The following is a 24366-nucleotide window of genomic DNA, read 5'->3' on the forward strand; positions in this document are numbered from 1 at the left end:
CATAAGCGCCTGCCTTGCAAACAGGCAGTCGTGAGTTCGATCCCTGGTACCGATGAAAACCAAAAAGACAAAAAGAAAAAAAAAAAAAAAAAAAGACAAAGCTTATGTTAATTGATCTTCCCACACACAAAACAAAAGAGAGAAGAGCAAGTACAAGAGGAAACCTGTAGTGGCAATAAATACGTTTGTGACATTGTGATGGTCTGTGGATGAAAGCTTCGCCTTGAGCACTTTGAGTTCAGTGTTCTTAGTGGCAGACGCGATGTCTTGTCTTCGCGTTTGCAGAGTCATGCACAGAGGTTGCCAGTCACGTACTGGGTGTTCAGCAAGGGTTTTGCGTTCAGGCAACACTTTTATGGTCTCCAGGTGTGAGGTGCTATGTTCCTCTCTGAAACAAGATTTTCGCATGAAGTGAGTTTGTCTGGGTAAGATTAGCAAAGAAGTGCAGAACGTTTTGGCCTTCACTTTTCTATTTCTCTATCAAGTCATTTCCACCTATCTCTTAGTGTCATGGTTTATGTCTGTGGCCCCCAGGCCTGGTGAGTTTGCGTTGTGCGTTTGTGATTGGTTCATTGTCTAGTGCTTGGATTGATGGTGTCAGTGCTCCACCCACATAGGGGTGGAGCCAGGATGTGATGTAATGGCAGGAAGAAGGTGTGTCTTGCTCTTTGCTGGTTCCTGTTTGCTGTTTGCAGCCGCCATGACCTGCAGCCCTGCCATCCCTGCCTGCCTTGGAGCCAACTGCGTGTGGACTGAAACCTCCAAAAACTGTAAGAAATAAACCTTTCCTTTCCCAACTTGGGCTTCAGGTATTTTGTCTTAGCGACGAGTAAAAAGTAACTAAGACACTTAGAAAACCAGGAAGTTATTTCTCTTGCCTTGATTTTAAGCCTGGCAGTCAGCGAGTGGTACTTGTCTCTTCCATCCCGGTGACTGGCGCCTGTGGTAGGCGGTGGCCAAGCCGTGTTAGTTAAATGATTTACTGACTGAGTGAGAACCTCTGTGTAGCGCTCAGTGTCAGTGGACTGGATTTCAATCTGAGGACATCAGCATTGAGCAGCAGTTGTGTGTGAGTCCCTGTCAGCGCTGGAGACAAAGCAAATATGGGAAGCTCCGTGCAACCTGAAGGAGGCAGATGTGTGAACAGATCACTGTAGCATCAGACTGTCAGAGCTGTGACCAAAATACAGACAGAAACACGGGTGAAGGGGACAAGGTGAGACTTGTGTAGAGGCCTGAAGAGAAACGAATGCTGGCAATCTGATTAAAGAACAGGTTCTCTAGTCATTTCCACATATGAGCTCTGTAGTTTTTATTTTGCTGACCAATTAGATCATCTCTTCTCCTCTCTTCCTTGTTTGACTCTGAGGATGAACATCACAATCTCATCTCTTCATTTCTTTTCATTTGATTTAGACCTTCACTTAGGGCCTAGTGGATATTTATGATTAAACACATTTTTAAAAAGTTGTGCCAAATATCTTTAAACTGGAAAAGATTTTGAAAAACAAACTGAAGATTTTTTAAAAAATAAAAGCAACAACAATGACAAAGCAAGCACAACAAAGCCTCTTGTGAAGAGCCGTGTTGAATAATGTGCAGTGACAGGAGCGGTTTCAATTGTTTTCAAATCACTTAAAAGGTATATCATGATTAAGATTTGAAAAGTTTTGGAAAATACAGGCAAATTTTAAGAAAAAGATACTGCATTCTTTCTGAGTGGAAAACCCAAGGGGACCAAGGCTTGGTGATGCCCTAGATTTCTGAGATGCTTTACACTGAAGCAATGATTTGTTTCTTTTGAGTTGCCACATTTTTTAGGTCATTTGTGATAGGGAAGCTTGTTAGTGTTCCTATTTTTTATTATTAATGCCCTTTATTTTCCCAGTAATTCCAAACCATGGAATAAGCTTTAAACATACACAAGCATGCATTGAGAAGTTATAGTATCTTCTTATTTGTTGTTAGTATAGAGCATTTAGGACCATAAGCTGTAACATTTTTGTAAATCGCTGTAATGTACTTATTGTGGCTTGACAGCTTTCTTCCTACAGATGTGACCATTTTAGCTTTTCAACTTAAGCCATGCTGAGTTCATACACTGGCACAGCTGTGGACTGGTGTGCCCTCGCAAAGTTCATATATTGCAGTCCTAACCCCCAAAGTGATGGTATTTGGAGATAATTAGGTTTGGAAAAGGTCCTGGAGGTGGATTTATGAACGGATTAGTGACTTTAAATGAAGTTGTAGCAGATTTCCACTTTCTGCCTCCACATGAGACATAGAAGGTCCAAAGGTGACAGTCTACAACAAACCAGGAAGAGCCCTCACCTGAACCTAGCCACGCGGGCACTCTGATCTCAGACTTGCAGCCTACACAGCAGAGAGAAAATAAATTCCTGTGATGCCATTTGGTCTGTGATATTTTTTAGTGCAGGCTGAGCTTGGATAGGCATGTTTGATCCCATTTTAAGTAATCCTTTTAGGAATTCAGAAGCAACTGGTCACTTTTCATCTCGATTCTAGCATCTGTTCCAAATGCAGTGAGGATGCAGGTACAGCCAAGCGAGATTTCAACCTGGCTTCCTTTAGGGGGTTGGGTCTCAGTATGGGGAGGGGCCTGGTGGTCCTTCAGTGGCTCAGCTGCATTTTGGTTTATGAGTGGCCTCTGCCAGCGCTTCAAGACAAAGCAGGACTCTCTGCGAACAGAAGGAAGCTTCAATCCAGGTTACCTTTTATGCTGTTACTTGCTTTTTAAATTTTTATTTAGGTAATTTTAATGACAAATAGTAACTTTCTCAGAAGCTATGACATTGAAGGTGGTAGAATGGGACAAACTCTGAATGCAGGGCCTGTTTAGAAACCTATTCATTGCCTCTAATTGTAGGCTAAGTTAAAAGTTAATATACAGTCAGAGACAGACTGGGCTCTCAAGGAAGTCAGTGAAAGGTGGACTTGTGCTAGAGATGCATGGGGAGACGGCAAGGCCTGGGATTAAAGTCACAGAGGCCAGATTTACATACTTCTCTAGGAGATGAATGGAAATCGAGATTACACTCAATCCATTAAGTCCAGATATGCATCAGACACCTGGGTGGGTGACCAGAACATCTGGGTCCATTTTTTCCTCTGTTGCTGTTTTGGAAGTCATAGACAACCCTAGGTTAATGATGTCATCCATACATCCTCACTATGTGTCCTGCTTCCCTATTGGATCAATATTAGCTGATATTTGCAGTCTCATTGGTTGACTATAATTGGACCTACTTTGTACCCACCTTGTGATTTTGCCCTATGAAGCATTCTCAGAGAAAGCACTTTGGTGGCAGCCTATTTCCAGGACCCCTCCTATCTCTCAGGAGCTAGTCGTATTCCCAAATAAAGCTTTCCTGTTTTTAATCTCCTTTGTCCTTTGAATTTCATTCTTTGAACTTGGCACTTCTGATATCTAGGAGGTTGGGAGTTATATTTCTCTCACATCATCTCCATTCCCCAAGTTACTGGATTCTCTGGGAACTATTTAACAACTCTGTGCTTTTCCTGATTGTGCAGAACAAATTCTGTCCAGTCTGCTACAAAGTCTGTTGACATTTTTCTTCCTCACCCCTTCTAACATAGGTTAACAACCAATTTCGCCTCTACTTGCTATTAATTTCAACATTTTGCAACATAGCTTTATAGCATATAGATAGGCTTCTTGACTCCTTTTTGCAAGTGTTATGAGATCTCTCTGGTTCCCTCACTGAATGAGTTATACAAAAATCTTTACTGCATCTTTACTTTTATGTCTGTATAATAGTTATATTTTTACCTTCATGTAAAAATTAACTTTTAACACTAAAATTTCTCATATGGAAAGGGAAATAATTATAACTCTCCACCTTTCTTCCCTCCCAAAATTTTAGGATTAATTAAGTTATAATTAGTTGGATCCTTAAGGACTGAAAATGTATCTTACTTACTTTTCTATTCGTTGAAAGCAGAAGCTGCAGACCAAAGTGCTTTTTATCATAGAATGCAACATTAGTAGAGCAACTGCCACGACTGTTAAATATTATTAGCAGTGCAGGAACCAGCAACCTCTGACCTCATTTTGAAAGTGGCCAGAGGGTTCATCTCAGGTAGCATTCAGAGAGCCGAAGATGCAGAAGTCACAAGCTAGGCCGATGGGGGCGTAGACACTTGGCTGTCGTTTCCGATTCCAGTGAGGAGGCCTGCTGTAGAACAGAAAGGTTAAAGGAGAGTCCAGAAGCTGCCTCTTCCTTTCTGAGTGCTTTGCCACCAGGGATTCAGGGGTCAAAAGTGCTTTTTCCACACAGACCTTAGCTTGTCTCACACACAGTTACTCTCCCTTGTCCTGGCCTTTGTCTGTGCTAAGTGGGAGGGTCAACAGGCACAGGGGAGAGAGCAGCCTTTCTGGTTTGTGAAGTCTTACAGGGAATATGAAGATTTGTCCAAATGCTTCCAGACTGTCAACTCTGATTGACCAAGCATGTGTTTTACTTATTATGTTCAAAATACTTATTTCGATTTCAAATAGTTTCGATTTCTAAACTAAATTAGAAAGCTAAAACTCACAGTTTAGGTTATTGTGGAAGTTTTCTGTGTTAGCTTTTTTTTTTTTTTTTTTTTGCGTCCTTATGGTTAGCCTTTTTCATTCTTCAGCCCTCCTATGCTCAAATGAGCAGGTATACCCAGCAACGTGTTCATGACTTGTCACTAACTGGAGGTTTATAGCCCGAAAACTTGCCTTCACTGAGTACTTGAACTCATCCCTCTTTTACACAGTAGTAGGGCGAATAAACAATACCAAATATTTGAGATAAATTGACACATACGGGGGGGGGAAGGTTTATTGTGGGTCACTGTTTTGGAGGTGTCAGTCAAGGATCGGTTGGCCCATTGCTTTGGGTTTGTAGCAAAGTATATCACAGTGGCAGAGTGATATACATCATGGCAGCAAGAGGTAGAAAGATAGCATGCATGGGACTGGAATCCACCATCCGTTTCAGTGACCAAAGGCCACATCTTTTAGTGTTCCTCTCTCAATAGCACCAAGCTCAAGACCAAGCCTTTAACACGTAAATGTGGGTGGAAACTCCAAACTGTAGCCAAGTTCTAATCATGGAACCTGTAAATGTTATCTTATGTAGAAAAGGATCTTTATAAAAGCCCACATTGTAGTGAGGTAGGGCAGATGCAACAAATGTATGTCTGAAATTAAAAGCAGAGCAGGTTCCAGTTAAGCCTGAAGCTGCCTTCATTCATAACCTCATCAGTTGTTACCAGATTTCTAATCGGTAACTAATCATGACAGATGTAAATAAATTGTGATTTTTTTAAAAAAGTCATTAATTTGGAGGCGATTTTTTATTCAGCCCTAGGTAATGATTATGTTGTTCCTGATAATTCATACATATTCTTAGTAATAGTCTTGTGTTTTCAGTTTGTTGCATGATTTTGTTAAATGTTTCAATATAGCTATAATTTAGAGCTCATCTTTAAGGGAATGCATTGAAAGTAATTGTTGTCATGTACTGACATTCTTATGCGTATCTGATATGTCCAGCGAGCTATAGAGGTCATGAAATAAATGATTAGTTCTTTCAACAATAGTAAGCTGGTAAGATGTTATTGACCATTTACATTCTCTTTCATCTTGGTTACCTTTTTGCTTTCTCTTTAGAGTTGAAACCTATGGAAGATAAAATTAAGTTGCTTCGGGGTTGAACTGATTTAAATAGAGGACTTGAAATGGAAGACTGTTCAAGAAGGAGTGCATTTTACATAAAATACCAAAACAGGGATTAGGGGAAGATGCATTGTGGAAGTTTCCCCATCCCTGCTCCTAGGAGAGACGGCCTTGTGCTTACTTCCCAGCAATAAAGCAGTAAACACAGGGAGGGGCTGTCAGCTCTATGTTTTGATAGTCCTTGTACAAGGAGGAAGATTGGCACTTAGGGTTTATTTCTGGGATGAGAACACACTGCCTTGAGGTTGCATGCTTTGTTAGTAAATACTTGAGTTAAAAAGTTATTTGATTGTTTACCAGAACTGGAAAATGTTCCATATGGAGGCACTAGCTAAGAATATTAGAAGTACTAGAGAGGGTTTAAAAGATGGCAGTCAGCTATTTGTCATGTCTAAGAACTTCATGCATGCATTATTTGGTCATTTCAGTTCTGTGGCAAGTAATTCAGCACAGAATCAATTATAGCCAGCAATTCCAGAAGCAATGTTTTAATTGTGGTTGTCAGATATCAATAAGATTCACAGATCCAGAGTACAATATTCTCTACAATATGACCCACATATTTGGAAGACCATCTGTCTCATTTTCATTTATAATGGCCTCTGCCAAAACATTTGCATGCCTAGTGACTTATTACTTTTAAACTTATTTTTTATTGGTATATTTTAGATATGCATAATGCTAAAATTCATCATAGAGAATTTGTACTTCTAAATGATATATTTTTCTTTTTACCCGGTTCCTTTCTCTCCCTCCAACTCCTCCCCATTTACAAAAGTTTGTTTCCTTTTTTCCCTTCTATTTTTTTCTTGTCCCTTTTTTCTTACCCTCTTTTTCCCCCTTCTCATTTGAACACTTTCTTCTCATTTCCTGATATTTATTACACATTTTAGTTGTTATTTATACTTTCAGTTTCTCACACCAGAGAAACAAGGTGGTATTTTAACATGTGTGTCTGATTTATTGCACTTAAGAGTATTTTCTCAAAGCGCATCCATTTAGCTTATCGTTTGTATGGCAGGGTAGCAATTTCTTGTATAAGAAAACCACAAGTGACTTTAAAAATGAAGCTTTGTGCATATAAATTTTAAAAATACTGCATCTTTATTGATATAATTTACACATCATAAAATCCATCCAGTTAGTATACATTTCAGTGGTTTTAGTATATTCACAGAGCTTCAACTATCACTACAAAGTAAGTATGGAACATGTTCATCATTCCATAAAGCAACCCTGTATGCATTAGTAGTTACTCCAGTTCCTTTTCTAGAGGAGGGCCATCACTAATGTGCCTATCATTAAAGATTGGCTTCTTCTAGTCATTTCAGACAAATAGTAGCATACAGTACTATATCACTGGTTTAATCATTTAGCATGTTTTCAAAACTTATGTTGTGGCATGTATCAGTACTTCATTTCTTTTTGCTCAAATAATATATTGGAAATACATAACTTTATTATACATGTATCATTTGATAGGGATTTTGTTATGGTTTATGTTTGGATGGACCCCCCAAGCCTCATGCAGTCATGGAGGCGGCTGAGTCTAGTGTTTGTGATTGGTTTATTGTCTGTGCTGTGATTGGCAGTGTGAGTGCTGTACCCACTCAGGGGTAGGGTGCTGGCATACAATATAAGGACAGGAAGTAGGTGTACTTTTCCCCTTTTTTTCCTTTTTGTTCTTATCACTTGCTGCAGCTATGATGGTTGCTCCTTTGCCACACCACACTGCCTTGGAACCAGCTGAGTATGGACTGAAACCTCCAAAAACTGTAAGCTAAATAAACTTTTTGTTCCTTGAATGTCAGGTATTTTGTCTCAATGATGAGAGAAAAGTAACCAAGATAGATTTGGATGGTGCTTATTTTTATCTACTATAAACAATGCTGCTATAAACATTTACATACAGGTTTTTATGTGCACATGGGGTTTCATTTTCCTGAGGTATAGTTACAGGTTAAATTGTGCTTTCCTTATTCCCAAATTCATGGGTTGGGTTCCAACCGCTAGTATCTCAAATTTTTTTTTTTTCATACAGCTTTCATTCTTTTTATGTATGGGTCATGCCTGAACACTTTTGAGTATGTTTCCTTAGGAACATTATAATGTTATTTAAAAGGTGCAGTATAAACAGTACACATTTGCCAAGTAAAAATCCTGTGGTTTAAGTAACTTGTCTTGCACATTTGGAAGATTTTTCTGACGGTGATTACCAGTCAGGATTTGCCCACAGTATCAAAAATAGTTGCAGATACACACTAAGAAGTTACTAAGATAAGCAATACAGATGGTTGTGGAGGCTAGTTGAGGAAGTCCGCAATCTGGAAGGTAAGTCACCAGGAAGGGCAGGTTGGAGCTCAGGCAGGAACTATCCATAGGTTGCACTTCTTCTTTCTCTACAAGCATCATTTTGTTCTTAACGATCTTCAACTGATTGGATTATGACCATGTAGATCATTAAGAAACAGGCCATGGATTTTTACTTTCATTTGGGAAATTCTGAGTGATACAGAGATGAGTAGCTTAATAACATGAACCATAAACTGGATAATCTGACACAGAAAATTGATTACTGGTGGGTGACACAGTATTATTTTTATGGTCACAGAATATCATTATTTTCCATTCACATAGATGCTATAAAGGATGTTACATGCAACCTCAACCTTTTCATTTCCCCCCTCTAAAATTAAATGGAACTCCTTGTTACAAAGTCTACCAAACTTGTCTATATTGTTGCTGTGCAGTTAGTTTTCTTTCTATAATAGGCTTTTGTTCTCACTAGTAACAATGTTCATACAGCAACCTGCTACAAGTTTGGCAAGAAGAATTTATGCTAGTCTCTTGCTCTTGATGAATATAAATTGAAAATGATTTAAAAAACAAACAGCGTTTCTCAACTTTTGAGGCCTAGAAATTCATGCTTCAAAATTATGGTGTGCTCTAGCTTTTGTTTTGAATTGGCTATACTTACATCTATTTTCCATGAGATATTAAAATAGCTCATCAAAATACTAAAATCATTACATATTAATGTATAATAGGAATATCTTAAATAAAAATGATTTTTTCCCAAAATACAACAAAGAAACAACTTAGGGAAAACAGAATTGCTCTACAATTTTGCAAATCTCTTTAATGTTCTCTCAGAACATTAATCAGATTCTTATATTATCTGTTTCTTCCATAAATGTGGTGAGCAGGTGGGTTTCATTGATATCTGTGAAGAAATCTTAGGGTTTTTCAGACTCTCTTGAATCTCAGGAACTTCCAAGGGTCATACTTGGAAAGCGCTTGCATATGGCCTTGCGTCCTCCTAAGAATCTGACCAATGATGTATTTTCTCTAGGGAGCTGCCAGAATCTGCAGAAGTTTTCAGTTTACCCTTTGAAGTGCATCTGTGCACCATTTTCTCCCTAATGCACTGATTCCAGGTTAGCAATTTGTAGCCAAGGCCTGACAGGGTCCTTCCTATGTAACGGTGATTGTTGCTTTTTCAGCAACAAGACAGAGTTTCAAAACCAAAGAGGAAGAGAATACTGAAAGATGGAATAGAGGATGAAAGGAAAGAAAAAGCAATTAGGTGTTTTTACACAGTACAGGGATCATTACATAGATTGTGGAGACTACTTAAATCCTTTTTATTTTGCTGAAATAGCCTGAAATATGAAAGGTTTGCTTTCAACATAACAAATCATTTTCAAACAACAAAGTCAGTCTTGTATTACTAATAGTAAACAATGGAATAGGATGCAAGGGACACGTGGGACCTCTGCTCTTCAGAGTTCTAAAGATCCCCCAATGGCTGAAGGCAGAGGAAGGCTGGAGCTGGCTGTTGGTTCCTGCCAAGTTCTTGTGCTACTTTCTGTACATGATACTATCTGTTCTGTAACTCAGAGACAGTCACACATACTATTGTAATACTTGAATTCCCTCTGGGGTTATCAATTTCACAGCCTATCTCAAACAGGAAGGTTGCAAAGTTCATAGCCCTCCCATGCGATGCAAATTCACATGGGATTCACAGTAGAGGCGCACAAAAAATTCTTACAAACAACATTTTATAAAACAATCCACTCACTTTGAAGATAGATTAGCAAAGATTAGATTTCCTTTATTAGACAGGGCAAGCTCAAAATGCATTGCTCAAAATCCATTGCAGTGATACTTGATTTTTATGTTGGGGGGCCAGTTAAAAAGTATAAAATGGTATACTATTTTGGGAATGTGGTTAGCCAAATTTTAGGAAAATGAGAAACACTTTTATTGAATTTCAGTTGGACTTCAGTCATTTATCAAGTGCAGGTGATTTTTGCATTTCCAAAGGTTCTTTGGAGGCAAAGATGGTATGAGGGTTAGATTGGTATTTGTTTTTGTTGCTTGCAACTAGGTCATATATAGTTCGGGTAGGCCTTGCTATTCAAATTCATGGCAAGCCTCCTGCTTCAGCCTCCCAAGTGCTAGGATTACAGTGCCACCATGTCACTAATCTGTATTTATTTTGAACTGGAAAAACTTTCATCACAACTGTTCTGAAGAAGTAACATATACATTTGCCAACAATGTGTGGAAGTCAGTATAGAGTTTTCTGAAAAACCTAAAACTAGAAATTTCATTTGACCTAAATATTCTGCTTGTAGGTGTCTTCCTAAAAGCCTAAAGACATCATATTATAGTCACACATGCATACCAGTGATAGCAGCACAATTCATAACAGCTAAGTCCTAGAAGCAACCTGTATGTCCATCAACAGAAGAATGGATAAGGAAAATGTGGTATCTATACACAATACTTGGCTATAAAGAAGGATAAACGAGACATTTGTAGGAAGATGGATTCATGAAAAACAATGTTATGTGAAATAAATCAGACACACAAGCTTAAATACCTTATGGTTTTCCCATTTGAGAAGGCAAAGTACCAAAAAAAAAAAAAAAAAGCCAAATAAAAACCTGATGAGAGGAATCTGGGTATCTTTTTGTAAATGGGAAGGGTCCAAGAGACTGAGAGTGAGGGAATAGGGCAGAAGAAGTGGATGCAAAAAGACTTAAAATGTGTCATGCACATGAGTGTGTTTTTGTCCTTTTGAGGCAGGGTACACTATGCAGTTCAGGCTGGCCTCGAGCTCACTTTGTAGCTAGGGTGACTCGAACTCGCAGCAATCATCCTGTGACAGCTGCCCGAGTGCTGGGGTTACAGGTGCAGGCTACCACGCCCAGCCTGAATGCGATCATTATACATAGCAATCATGAACTACAAAGAACTAGTAAATAGAAACAATAAAAATGGGCATAGGAAATCTAGAGATGGAGGGAGGAAGGTGAGTGGAAAGAGAAAGGGAAAAAAATGAAGAAATGGTAAATACACATACCTCCTCCCTAAGATGAACATAAACTTGATGTACTACAAACATGTACAAGTAAAATAAAATAAAAAATAGGGAATTCTTTAGAATAATTTTGACATCATTTGTCACGGCAAGAAAATCCATACGGTCCATGGATTAGAAATGAAACAATTCCACAGTTTCAATTTCCGCTAAAATATTTATTTAATTAAAGATACCTTACAGAAATAAATAAGAGTAGTTTTTCTCTAATACAGATCAGTATATCTATATGTGTATATATATATTTTTACAAAATTGAAGCATATCAAATTGTTTTCCTTAAAACACACACATGAATGAATAGTAGACAGCAAACAAGCGATACTGAAACAGTTTCATTATTAAAGCACAGCTGGGGCCTTGTGAATCTCAGCGTCACTCGGGTTCAGCGGAAGAGCGTGAGATTTGGACTCAGGGGTGCTGAGCTCCAGTTTTTTTGCTGCATGTTATAGGCAGGTTTCTCAGTATTCTGAACCTCTGCTCTTTATTGTTAGAATAGGAATGATATTAGTTACACCAAGTTCAGAGGGTTGCTCGGAAAAATAAACACACAGATGTACAGTAAAGCTCTTTATAATATGTAAAGAGCTACAAAAATAATAATTCTGTTTAATTTTATATAAAAGAATCAATGCACACCTCCCTTCAACTGAAGAGTAAGCACCAGAAATGTGTTTCCTTCAGCTGAATTATGTCACACTATAAACCTGGAGTAAGAAAATGCACCTTTGCTAAGCACCAAAGCCTCTTGGTGAAGGAGGTTCAGTGGATATTTCTATTACAGTTTTCTGGGCAGCTAAGTAGGAGTTAATGAGTCCTGAAGGCCATTTAAACTCTGAAGGCTCAAAGAAAGCAAATCAAAACAAGAGCATTTGTGTTATGTCAAATGGCTAGGATTCAGTGAGCTACTCCTCACGAGGGACTTCACAGCCCATTAACTCTTCACAGAAGAATTAACACTTGGTTTTCATCACTACAATTATTTGCTTATGTGAACAAAGCATTCTCTTGTTGAAACAAATGGTAGTACTTCAGGAAAGAATGACAACTGAAATAAAAAACTATCATAAATTTAGGTATTAGTGGTTAAAATGTATAGCTCATAAGAACACAGGAAAGGAAAACAATCCAAGACATCAGTACAATAATGCTTTAAAAAACTGCCATAGTTCCATGTTTTAATGGTTTGAACAATAATCATAAAACTGCAATATTTACAGATATATCAATCAAAAATATAAAAACATAATAAAAAATTAAGAGTTCTGAAAGTTAATTGTAAGGTAAATAATATACTGTCAAATGCTGTTTAGAGCTTACCACTTAACACTGACACCACTTAACACACAGAAGAAAAACATGACGTTTTCAGTATTCTGATTTTTAGTAGCAAGATGCAGAGAAGAGAGTTGCCTACCATTAATTTATTATTAGAAGCTGAATTACTGTGAAGTTACTATGCAAGATATTATAGTTGAAACTTACATAACTAGGAGTTCTTATAGTTTAGCATCTACTTAAATATTACTGACAAGACATTTATTGATAATTCATGTGTTAAAGACACTGTGGACCCTTCCAAACAAGAAATCTATATGGCTGAATATACCAGGTCACACTGAACTAGGCTAATTGCCTTTCTTATTGTACCTCTTTTAAAGACTGCTCCTTATCAAAAGAAAAGTATTCATTACCTCTCTTAATTCTTTTGCCTCATTGGATATTCTTTGGAATAAAACTACATATTTTATTAGGGCTGGAAAATTTAAAATCTTTATAGATCTTTGAAAGTGGCAAATTGAAAAACGTTCAAAAATAGTATAACCAAAAAATAGTATAACCAAAAAAATGAAACAAATTTATTTGACTAGTAAGTGTTTACTGACATCTACTGGAGTTTTAAAAAACTTATACCATTTTTCTCTCTATAGCTATGAAAGTCTGCCAATACACATGTGAGTGAGTGTGGAATGAGTCTGCCAATGCACGTGTGAGTGTGGAATGAAGTGCGCGGGGTTCACTCGAGCTCTTCAGGTTCTTTGGTGAACAGGTCCGCCAGGTCAGCCACGGTCAGGACGGAGGCCTCCGAATGCTTCCCTGATGAGTTCATGTGACTGAGGGTGCATTTGCAAGTGGGGCCGGGGAAGAAAGAAAGCACAAGAAATCAGTCAGTGCGTTTATAATAAAAGACCAGACACACGTGGTCCTAAGTTGCTGTAATGGGCCTAAACACAAACCTCCTGGAAGAAAGCAGGCGAAGATTCTAGGCATTATTGCCTGGCTTTGTCATTCAATATTTTTTCTAACAAAGGAGAGAAAGATAGAAGAAAGGAAGGGAGGAAGAAAGAGGGACAGAAGAAAAGACAAAAGAAAGGTAGAAGAAAAAAAAGAAGGCCCCTGTAAAGTTTGTTGTAAGAGTCACACTTTATAATTTACCTCTGACCATGAAAAGCTCACGAGCTTAAAGAGAATTTCAGCAGTTTTTCTAACTGCTTTTTAAAATATACTTGCCTTAAATGCAGTCACTAAGGTCTGCAACATGAAAGTGTCTTCCTGTCTGCTGGAAGCCCTTCCTGCCTGTAACCACTGACAGGAGGGTTTCGCTCACCCACTTCTCTTCTATGCAGAGCAACTGTGAAACTCTCCCTATAGGCAGGCACCTCTCACTGGGTTACTTCCAATTCTATCGCACAGAGGTAAAAGTTACCAGTTTGTTTCAAAATGATTTTAAAGAAAACTTATAGCATATATATCAGAAAGCTAAATAATTTCAAAGCCAAATCTTAAAACTAAGACTGTTTTGGTCTCTTTGCTTCTATTCTGTTTCTGGATCAATATCACACTCACCAGCCAAGTTTTAAACTTCAGATATTTTAAACTTCCTATTTGGAAGCGACTAACCAGTACTACATAGTAACACAAGTTGAATTTTATGTGTATAAAACTAAGGCTTAGGTAGGGCCTATATATATTTTATTTAATCCAGTTAGTGGTGTATGCAGTTGAAGACATTTATTAGCTAGGCATCCTAGGGGAAGGTTGAATTCCTAGATGCATGTACAGAGACAGCTGGATCTATGAGGCGGAGGCAGGAGTTAAATGGGCATTTCCAGGTCAAGGGGTATATACTTTGGAATCACAAAGGATATATACTTAACAGTCCCATTTATAGAGCTCTAACCCTACATTCTACGAAGCTGAGGCAGGAGGATTACAAGATTGAGCCCAGCCTGGGAAATGTAGTGAGATGCTGTCTCAGGATAAAAATGGCTGGGGATGTGGCTCAGTGTGAAGGCCCTGGTTCATTCCCTAGTTCCACAATGCCCCCCTGTACTGCACCCCCAGACATGTTCTTTAAAAAGTAACTCAATGTGGTAAAGAAAGTGTGAGAAAATGTTTTTACATATTACAGCCTATACATAACTGAAATATAGAATGTGGCAGATCATTAACTGGGAAACACCAGATAGGTAAAATGGATTTCCTTATTTCACAAAAGTATTTGTATTAGTATCTTTTGTTGCTCTCTTAGTGACAAACACATCCACCTATGTAAATGAACAGGAAAACCTTGCAGCAGGAACTGACAGGAAATGGCCCCTACCTCCTCTCCGCAGTTTTCAGCATTGTCTGCATTCTCTCTTCTATTGTTGCTTTAATTAAGAATCTGTGTACAATAGTAGGCCTAGAAGAGACAAAACAATTGCAAATTTAAAAATACATTAAACTAATAGACTTCTCAAAAGAAAAGTGGCCAGTAAGTACACACTAAAACTGTTCAGCATCTTTGGCAATTAGAGAATGTAAATCAAAACAACACTGAGACTTCATTTTACTCCAGAAAAACAATTATCAAGGACAAAAAACAACTAATGCTGGCCGGTTATGGAGAAAAACTATTTTACATATCTGATGGGAATGTAAGTTAGCACAAGGAGTATAGAGACTCCTTGAAAACTTGAAATAGAAACTGCATTTGACCCAGCTACACCTCTTCCGGATATTTCCTAAAAGAGTTAAAGACATCATATTATAACGAAACATGCACACCCATGTGTTCAGCGGCACAACTCACAATGGCTAAACAGTAAATGCTGGAATATGTACCTCCTGAGGTGAATACAATTGTAAACATGTATCAAAATATGACCAATAGAAGAGAAATTCAAATAAAAAACCATGGGAACTGACTTTGCATTTTCTGTGCAGTGTTCACCAGTTAGTTGGTACCCACTCGTGGCAGGCACTCACCCTTGCGCCTGAGTGGAGGGCAGCTCAGCGCTGTGATCTCTACGAACCCACCCTCCAGTGGGGAAAGGTACAGTGAACAAAGAGGTCAGACAGTTTCACGCAGAGATAACATCACAAGAAGCTGGAACGTATAAGCTGGAATATGAGAGATGGAGATGAAGCCAGGAGCCAGAGAGGGGCAGGAAAAGCATCCAAACAGAAGGAAGATAGGTTCCTGGGAAGAGAACATACTTGGAGAAAGCTTAAAATGTGTAGGAAGCTGACAGGAAGCTGGTGTGTTACTGTTTAGGAGGGAGATGGGTGACAACGAGGTTGGAGGGACAGGCGGGGGCCAGAGCACACTGGTGTTCTCAGGACATGACCAGGAGCTGGACCCTCTGGCTGTGGCGGAAGCAGAAGAGCTAGTTAAAAGCTCTGGGCTCCTGCAGGTAAGAGTTTGGGTTGTACTCTGGTTGTATGAGTGGAGACAGTACTTAATCAGTAGATCTGGGAGTCTTCTGGAAGTTGTGGACAGGACTTAAATGATAATTTGGCTGTGAGTTGTGACAAATTAAATAATAGAAGGGTCCTAGATTTCTTATTTGAGTCAACTATTATAGCATCAGATTCTAAGATGAGCAAGGTTTGGGATGGGTTTGAGATGTTTGGGAGGGTGCGATTTGCCCATGTTAAACTTAAGGTAGTAGGCACCTTAGGGAAGGCTGAGTCCATGGATGCAGGTACAGAGAATTGGATATATGAAGCAGAAGGAGGAGCTAAATGGGCACTTCCAGGTCAAAGGACACAGAGGTGCATCTCCATAAAAAGAAAACATATCACTCTATACTTACAGCCCTGGGACTGATAAGAAGTAGGTCATTAATACAGTTATGACCTTCACTTCAGTGGTATGGTAAGCCCAAAAAAACCCAAATAGAAAAGCAGGGAAAGAATGGGGCCTTCAGGAGCTGGAGGAAGAAGTGGAAAGTAGAGGAGTAAAAATTTATTTTTAACTACCACGTTCCTGCTGGCTTGACCCACTGGTGATACAACCCACACAATGGGCCTATCCCATGCTGCCCACTGAGATAGTCACATACATATGTCTAGTGGCTCAGTACTGCCTGGCAGTGAGACATACAAATTATGGCCTGTCATTGAAGATGTTATAAATGAATAATGTTAAGATATATTTGTCCAGTGATACATTACTAGAGGAAAGTCCTTGAGAATGTGAGAACAGATGGGACAAAGGAGTGGCTGGCTGTGGAAAGCAAAGAGACACTGCTTCATGATACAAGGCAAGGCATACATTGTGCCTTCCTACCACTGCTAGAGATGACCTATGCATGCTCTTACTGACGCCAAGCCCACACTCCAATGTTGGGTCCTGTATCCGCCGCCCTTCTCAAGGACACTGATCCAGCATGCTTCTCCCTCTCTTCCCTAGCTGTTCTGACCTTTACGGAGTCATTCTCTTATTTCTCCCATTTGGAAGGACAAAAAAAGTCTGTGTTGATTTTAGTCGCTTCCTTTTCTCCACAGCAAAACTCATTCAAGTCCAGAAGCCAGGGGCTACACCGAAGGGGCAGGGATTGTGTCTGAGTCACGGACTGCAGCCCTCCATCTGCCACAACTTTCTCAACCCTGTGCCAGTCACCTGCTCTCTCTTCACTGTACGTGTTTGTTAAATTAGCATACACAGAATCCCATTCTTATACTCTTACTTCTACTACGCCACTGCATCTAGTTTCAGTCTTCATACTGCTAAAATTAATGATCAAACCACAATGATGAGTTATTTTTATCTTGACATTCTGATAGCACACAGCACAGCTGGTCATGTCCACTTCACTGATTGATCTGCGGCCTTTGCTCATCTATTACTGTACCTCCTTCCAAGGCCTTTAACTTTGGGATGCCCTGAATTTTGTTCTTGGTCCTCTTGGCTAGGAAATTCCATTCCTTCTTTTGACTTAAAAGTCCCATATCCTGCTTCTGACCTCTAAATTTGTACCTTAAGCCCACACTTCTCTCCTAAACTCTGGACTTTTATATGCAAGGGCAGAACAGAAACCTCCACTTGGATGTCTAATAAGTATCTTACACTTACGTTGAAAGAAAACTTCTGTTCTTCTTTCACCAAATCTGTTTTATGGTATTCTTTTCTGGCCAATCTGCAGGCTTTTTATCTTTCTAATCATCTAGGCCAAAGCTCAGGGTGTTACTCTTGACTGTCTTACATCCCATCTCCATTAGTCCAGAGATAATACCAGTTCGATCTTCAAAACATAACCAGAAACTGGGCAGGTGGCACCTCTGAAATCTCAGCAGACTGGGAGGCTGAGGCAGGGGAAATGCAAGTTTGAGTTTGGCCTGGACAACTTAGCAACTTAGTAAGATCCTGTCTTGAAATAAAAAATGAAGAAGAGCTGGGAATGCAGGTCACTGTTCATCCCCCAGTGCCACAACATAAAATATAAGAAGACCTGACCACTTCTCGGCACGAGCCTCATTCCCAGCACGGTCTTCCCTCTACCATGCGGCTACGATGGCCTCCAGTGTGCTCCAGGATTCCATGCTGCCTTGATCCCCTTCCCCCTGGTCTGAACACAGCACTCAGAATGGCTCCTTCAGGTCCTGAGTTAGCCCAAGTTACTGCTCTGCTCAAAGCCTTGTGATGGGTCCCTTGTCACCCAAGGTGAGAGTACTGTCCTCACAAGGCCTCTCAGGCCCAGTGGGATTTCCCATCCTTGAAGTCCCCTGACTTCATGCCCTACTTCTCGTCCCTGCCTTAGTCTTCTGCAGTACCCTGGCTTCTTGCTGTTCCTCATATGCACAAGGCACGCGGAGTGCTCTGTCCTCTGAGACATTCTTGCCCCTGGTGCCTGCATGACTAACTTGTCCATCTCTTTTCAATCTTTGTTCACGTTATTCCCTCAACAAGATCTTCCAGCCCACACCTGGACCTTTAATCTCCCTCACCCTGATGTACCAGTTTAGTTCTTTTATATACTTACTGTGTAGGAGCTGTCTCTCTGCCAACCATCTTACAACTACCTACAACAGTGTCTTGCTCACAAAAAGTGGTCAACAAAACTCTAATGAGTGAGGTACCCGGGGACTGATGCAGGCTGAGTGCAAGCTGATGATGGAACGATGAGACACTTCTGATAGTATCTGTTTACTTGATGTGAGGCAAAATCATCATCAGTGGGGAGAAAGATGCAGAAGACTTACAGTCTCCTCAGGAAGCAGAAAAATCCACACAATCTAAGACCTGTGATTTTAAATCTGAAATGAGTCCAGTCTCAGTTTTAGAAAAACACTGGTGGGATAAGTTAATGTTTACTAAGATAGCATAAAGCAAAAAAGAAAAAAAAATCTAAGATAAACTGTATTAAGCCTGCATTTATTAGAGTTAAGCCACTTTGCTGTATCTTGTTAAGAGTTTGTTTGAGGGACAGGTCTCCTTCCCACTTAAAATTAAAATTTTCTACGTGTTCTCACGGCTACTGCTTACGTACTTCCAAGTCTCACATGGAACACTTCATCTCCTGCCAGTCTTTTTCTCATACTTTAGCAATTTCAAATTTGTACAGTCCCTAGAGATGTCAGGTTGATTATCATCTCTGTATGTATACATGGGAATCTCTCTGGCTGTAGGAACACTCTTTTCTAACCCAGCTTTGAAATAATTATTCTTTCAAGACTCAATCTAATGAAGTCTTCCTTGACTCTCTAGTGCACAGAGGGTCACTGGTCATATAGTAATGCTTAAAATTTGAATAAGGAAGAACAGGTTGAGCATTTCTAATCCAAAGAATCCAAAATTCTTTGAATTTGGACATGATGCTAGTACAAATTTCCACACCTGACCTCATGTGATGGAGTATAGTCAAAACCCACATAAACTAAAACGACTGTAAAATTATCACAGATAGGTTATGTTGTAAGGTAAATATAAAGGAATTTCATTATTATATATGGACCCTATCCTTAAGATACCTCCTTAGGTATATGTAAATATTCCAGAATCTGAAAACAATTTGAAATTTGAAATACTTTTGATCCCAAAACTTGTAGATAATGGATGTTTAACCTGTGCTTAAAACCAACAGGCTACAGTGAACACAAATGAAGAGCTGAAGTGCCGATCTGGCACCTGGCTGATGCCGATCTTGCTCTTACTTGGTCTGTCCAATTCGGTGCACCCTCCCAATGGCCTGCAGCTCATGGGCAGGGTTCAGGATGGGCTCCACCAAGAGCACGTGTGTTGCTTCAATGATAGTTAATCCATTAGAACCTGTGTGCAGGGGCAGCAGCAAAATATTGATTTGAGGATCATGCTTAAACGCTGATAGGTTCTCCTAAAAGAGAAAGGCACATTTTAATTAAATATTTTAATTATTCCAATAAAATGGAAACTTGTTGCTTGTATTTCACTGTGAGGAAAATTATCTAAGTTCTCTTGTGTTCTATAAAATATAGTGGAAATCACAAGATAAATGCATGTGATATACATAAATTATATGAGCTTACAAGAAAGAAAAGTGTGCTAGAGTGATGTGAGATAAGAAATATGAATCTTGGGGCTGGGGATTTAGCTCAGCGGCATAAGCGCCTGCCTTGCAAGCAGACAGTCGTGATTTCGATCCCTGGTACCGATAAAAAAAGACAAACAAACAAACAAAAAAAAAAAAAAAAAAAAAGAAATACGAATCTGTTAAGCTGTGTATGCGTGTGTGTGCCTTATGCTGTGCCCTGTCACTGTGCTGAAAGTGAGGTGAGAACAATGCTGACTAGGGTACTTCCGCCTGACACACAGTCTACAGAACTTAATCCTAGGGCTCCAAGGCCCTGTTCAAAAGGTATATTGTATGCAGTCTCTTCCTACATTAAAGATTCTGTTTACAAAGACTGAGAATACCGATTTTTTTTTTTTTTAAACTATGCTTTAAAATGCTAACTTTAGTATTAGTCAAGAACTCAAATCCCACTTCTGGAACTTGTGTAACACATGACACTAACACAAGTAAGCTAGTTTGCAGTCCGGGTTTATAGTGAATTCATTACAATATACAAGAGTGAAATAATGACATACCTGAAATGTTTTAACACGACTGATTTGTGCGAATTCCATGTTGTTGTCGGTAAGGGCTTTTGAAATAATATCTAATACATCTTGCCACTAGAACACATAAAACACAAGAAACTCAGTATTTACACATAGCTTTTATCTAGGAGGATTCAAGAGGATTAAAAATCCTAGTAACTTTTAAAATTCAGATTTAAGTAATAAAACAAAACCTTCAAATGCAGTACTATCAATATTATTTAGCTGAGCTGTAAGATAACTTCTTTGCATCAAAAGGTGGTTGAAAAATAGAATAAAAACATGAACATCTTTGAAAATTTAAGATAAATTATAGAAAATGGTGGATTTGTTTAGTGGATTTGTTTACCTTTCAAAAATGAAAATTGTTGATTTATTCTATTCTTTATTCAATAATTTTCTTAAACAACCAAATTCAGTTGTGAAATAAAACTTTCAAGGTTATATATCCCAATTTTCAAGATATTAAAGTAGTAATATCTTTAAATGAAATTAATATAAAACTGTAAAACAGAAACTGCCTTGTAAAGTGTTATCTAATTTCTCTAGAAAGAATTCTATCTTAAGGATATGTAAAAAAATTGAATATGAAAAAAATCTAAGCAGTAAGTCTAATTAGTAACTATAGTAGGGCAAACATTAGAAATTAGTTCTCAGACATAAAATTAGAGACAGGAAAAGGGCTTGAGTTAGTCTCACAGAGGGAAAGAGAGGCTGTACCGTTGAGAAAACAAGGGATTTAGCTCCTGGATCTGTTCGCTGTATTTTCATGAGAGTTCTGACCACAGCTTCCACTTTTGTAGAGTGGCTGCCCTTTGAACACAAAGAAGAAAACACAGCATTACCAAAGAAAACCCTGTTAGGAATGGGGAAGAAATGATCAAAATTCACCAGTGAGCAGGTACATAAGCATTTTCTTTTTTATTTCACATTTTCTGGAAATTTTCTTTAGCTTCCAATTGTAGAAGTTATGGAATATTCTCCCAGAGAAAACAGAATATAAAGGCATAACCAGAAAGTCATACAATAACAGAGCAAAGATAAGAATTTTTTTTTCATTAAGTAGCTATGTTTTATAGTTACCAGTTATTCTCACTTATTTCAGATGTTACGGGATTCGAAACTCCAAAATAAGCAACCAGGGAGGATTCAACCAATGAAGAATAATTTCTTAAAATGGACAGTGATGGTGGTACACTCAGATTGAGGCAGATGTAAACAAAGTAATGTGCTAACTAAACACTATAAAAATAAAAGAAAATAAGAATACAATTTAAAACATATTTTTAATTTATTCACATAATCAATAGGCAAATCAAATCTTATAATTAATCTCTTCAGCTTTCCACTTATAAAAGGTAAGACTTTGACAAGAGTGGTAGTGAAAGAAAAGAGAGTAAGACCTAATACAGAACACACTGTATGGTGGATTCTGTGTTAGATACGGGACGATGAAATCGCTGGGACTGGTATTAAAAGAAGGATGGTACCGTCTCTCCCGGATGATCCATGTTAATTTTTCTTTTTTCATCTACTTGTCAGCTGTAACAGAAGAGTTCAATAAGCTCACCAACCTTATGAGCTTTGGTTTCCAGTCTTCAGAAAAATAAACCCCTACCACATTAAGCTCTTATGAATGAACTTTCTTTCTTCTCTGCTTGTGTCGCTTTACTTCCAAATGAAAAGCAAGATCCATAAGCAGTTATGAAAGAACATGGTTGGTCTAGAAACAGTCAATTAAAGTAAACAGATAGGATGGACCTTTATCTGCCTCACATATCACCCAAGTCCTGACTACATTTCACGTTAGTTTATGTTTCGTCATTCAAATCAATCTTCAACAAAGACATAAATAGGATCCTTCACCACGATCAAGTGGGATTTACTCTTGGGATGCAAGAACACACACAAATTAATAAATGTGATGACTATATTACCAGAATGAAAGATAAAAAGCATATGATCATTTCAAGAGATGAAGAAAAAGCATTTGACAAAACTAACATCCTTTCATGAGAACTCTCAATAGATTCGGAACAGAGGGACTGCACCTTGATACCACAAAGGCCACACAGGACAAGCCCACAGCTAACATCATACTCAATGGTAAAAACTGTTAAGATTTTCCTTTAGGATGAAAGACAAGGATGTCACTCTTACCACCTCTTTTCATTACTGTACAGAAGTTATAAGGAGAACAATCAGGTAATAGAAATAAACAATAGGTATTTTTATAGAATGCATGAAGTGAAATTTTCTTTGTTTGCAAAATGGTCTTATCTATTGAAAACCCTAAGGATTCTACCACAAAAACTGTATAATTGACAGATGAGTCCAATAATGTGGCAGGATACAAAAGCAACATCCAAAAACCAGTAACATTTCTTGTTAACAATAAACTAAAAAGAAAATCAAGGAAAACAATCTCATTTATAGCTGCATCAAAAAATAAAATACTTGTGAATAAACGTTGGGAAGGAAGAAAGAGACCTGTACACTGAAAACTGAGACACTGAAGCAAGAAACGGAAGAACACACAAATAAGTGGAAAGATACCTGGTGTTCATGGATTGGAAGAATGAACACCACTGACGTTGTGTATTACTCAAAGTAATACAGATTCAATGAAATCCCTTTCAAAATTCCAGTGTCATTTTTCATATGACCTCAAATAGCCAAGACAGTGTTGAGCAAAGGAACAAAATGTGGTAATGCAGTCTCTGATTTCAAAATATATCACAAGTCTTCATTCATCAGAACAGAAAGGTACTACCATAAAAAGAGACACACTGACTTGTTGCACAGGTTGGAGAGCCTACAAATAAATGCACACATATGCAGTCAATTGCTCTTTGACAAAAGCAACAAAATTCGACAGTGGAGGAGGACAGTCTCATCAATGATCAGCACTAGGAAAGTTACCTGCAGGTCTTTTATCTCATCCCAAATACAAAATCAACTGAAAAATGCAATGAAGACTTACAGGTAAGACCTGACACTGTCAGACTACTAGAAGAAAAACTATGGAGGAAAAATTTCTTAACAATGATCATAGGAGAATTTTCTTGGTTATGACCTAGACAGCACAGGCAACAAAAGCAAAAACAAATAGAATTTTACTGCAGGAAACGGTTTCTGCACAGTACAGAAATAAATCACTGAGACAGTCTATAAAATGGGAGAAAATACGTGTTAACTGTACATCTGACAGGGATTAACTCCCAAAATAGACAAGGCATTTAGAGAACTCAGTGGTAAGAAACAATACAATTAAAAAAATAGCCAAAAATCTGAGAAGGCATTTCTCAAATGAAGACATACAGATGGCCAATGTGAAAGGTGCTCAAAATAGTAGCCATCAAGGACATGCAAAGTAAAAGCACAGTAAAATATCACCTCACACCTGTTAAAGTGGTTATTATCAATAAGATAAAACATAACAAATGTTAGTAAGTTTACAGAAAAAAGGGAACTCTTGTACAGTACTGATGCAAAGTAAATCTGTACAACCCAAACAGAAAACAGTATGGACACTGCTAAATAATTAAAAAAATTAAGTGCATACCATATTTATCAATCATCCAATACATACCCAAAGGAAATGGAATCAGTATGCTAAGGAGACACCCACCCTACCATGTCTGTTGTAGCATAGTCTTTAAAACCAAGATATGGAATTGGCCTAGGCATCCAACAAGTAATGAGTGAGTGAAGAAAATGTGATATATACACAGTGGGGTGGTCTTTACACTTAATAAAGAAGGAAAGCCTATCCGCTGGGACAACATGGAAGAACTTGTGCGGGCTGACTGAGGAAACATTAGGGAGATATTAGGGGGCACAAAGTCTCAGGAGGAATCAGTTCTGGAGAGTTCC

At 38.4% G+C, this 24366-nt stretch overlaps 1 protein-coding gene and 1 long non-coding RNA gene across 12 annotated transcripts in view; one reads left to right on the top strand and one right to left on the bottom strand.

Annotated features, from left to right (window-relative positions):
* Positions 1-566: 566 nt before the first annotated feature.
* On the top strand, positions 567-23181 carry LOC134472223 (uncharacterized). 2 transcript variants are annotated; one of them, XR_010042114.1, is made up of 4 exons: positions 567-770; positions 7454-7527; positions 21294-21391; positions 21596-23181. It is a non-coding gene; the product is annotated as an uncharacterized LOC134472223 (long non-coding RNA). The 2 variants fall into 2 exon arrangements; XR_010042115.1 differs by lacking the exons at positions 567-770; positions 7454-7527 and adding an exon at positions 2504-2727.
* The window catches only part of Shprh (SNF2 histone linker PHD RING helicase), an 82365-nt gene continuing 69280 nt past the window's right edge, over positions 11282-24366 (bottom strand). For all 10 annotated transcript variants that reach the window (XM_063233453.1, XM_063233455.1, XM_063233458.1 and 7 more), the window contains 5 exons: positions 21211-21303; positions 20479-20565; positions 19566-19744; positions 14749-14829; positions 11282-13258 (listed from right to left, as the gene is read on the bottom strand). In XM_063233453.1, coding sequence (XP_063089523.1) covers positions 13162-13258; positions 14749-14829; positions 19566-19744; positions 20479-20565; positions 21211-21303 — 537 coding nt within the window. In that variant the 3' untranslated portion in view covers positions 11282-13161. The remainder of the gene's footprint in view (positions 13259-14748; positions 14830-19565; positions 19745-20478; positions 20566-21210; positions 21304-24366) is intronic.

Source organism: Cavia porcellus, unplaced genomic scaffold (assembly GCF_034190915.1).
Source record: "Cavia porcellus strain 051 isolate PalLab524CR breed Dunkin Hartley unplaced genomic scaffold, mCavPor4.1 scaffold_22, whole genome shotgun sequence".
In the NCBI taxonomy this organism is placed as follows: Eukaryota; Metazoa; Chordata; class Mammalia; order Rodentia; family Caviidae; genus Cavia; species Cavia porcellus.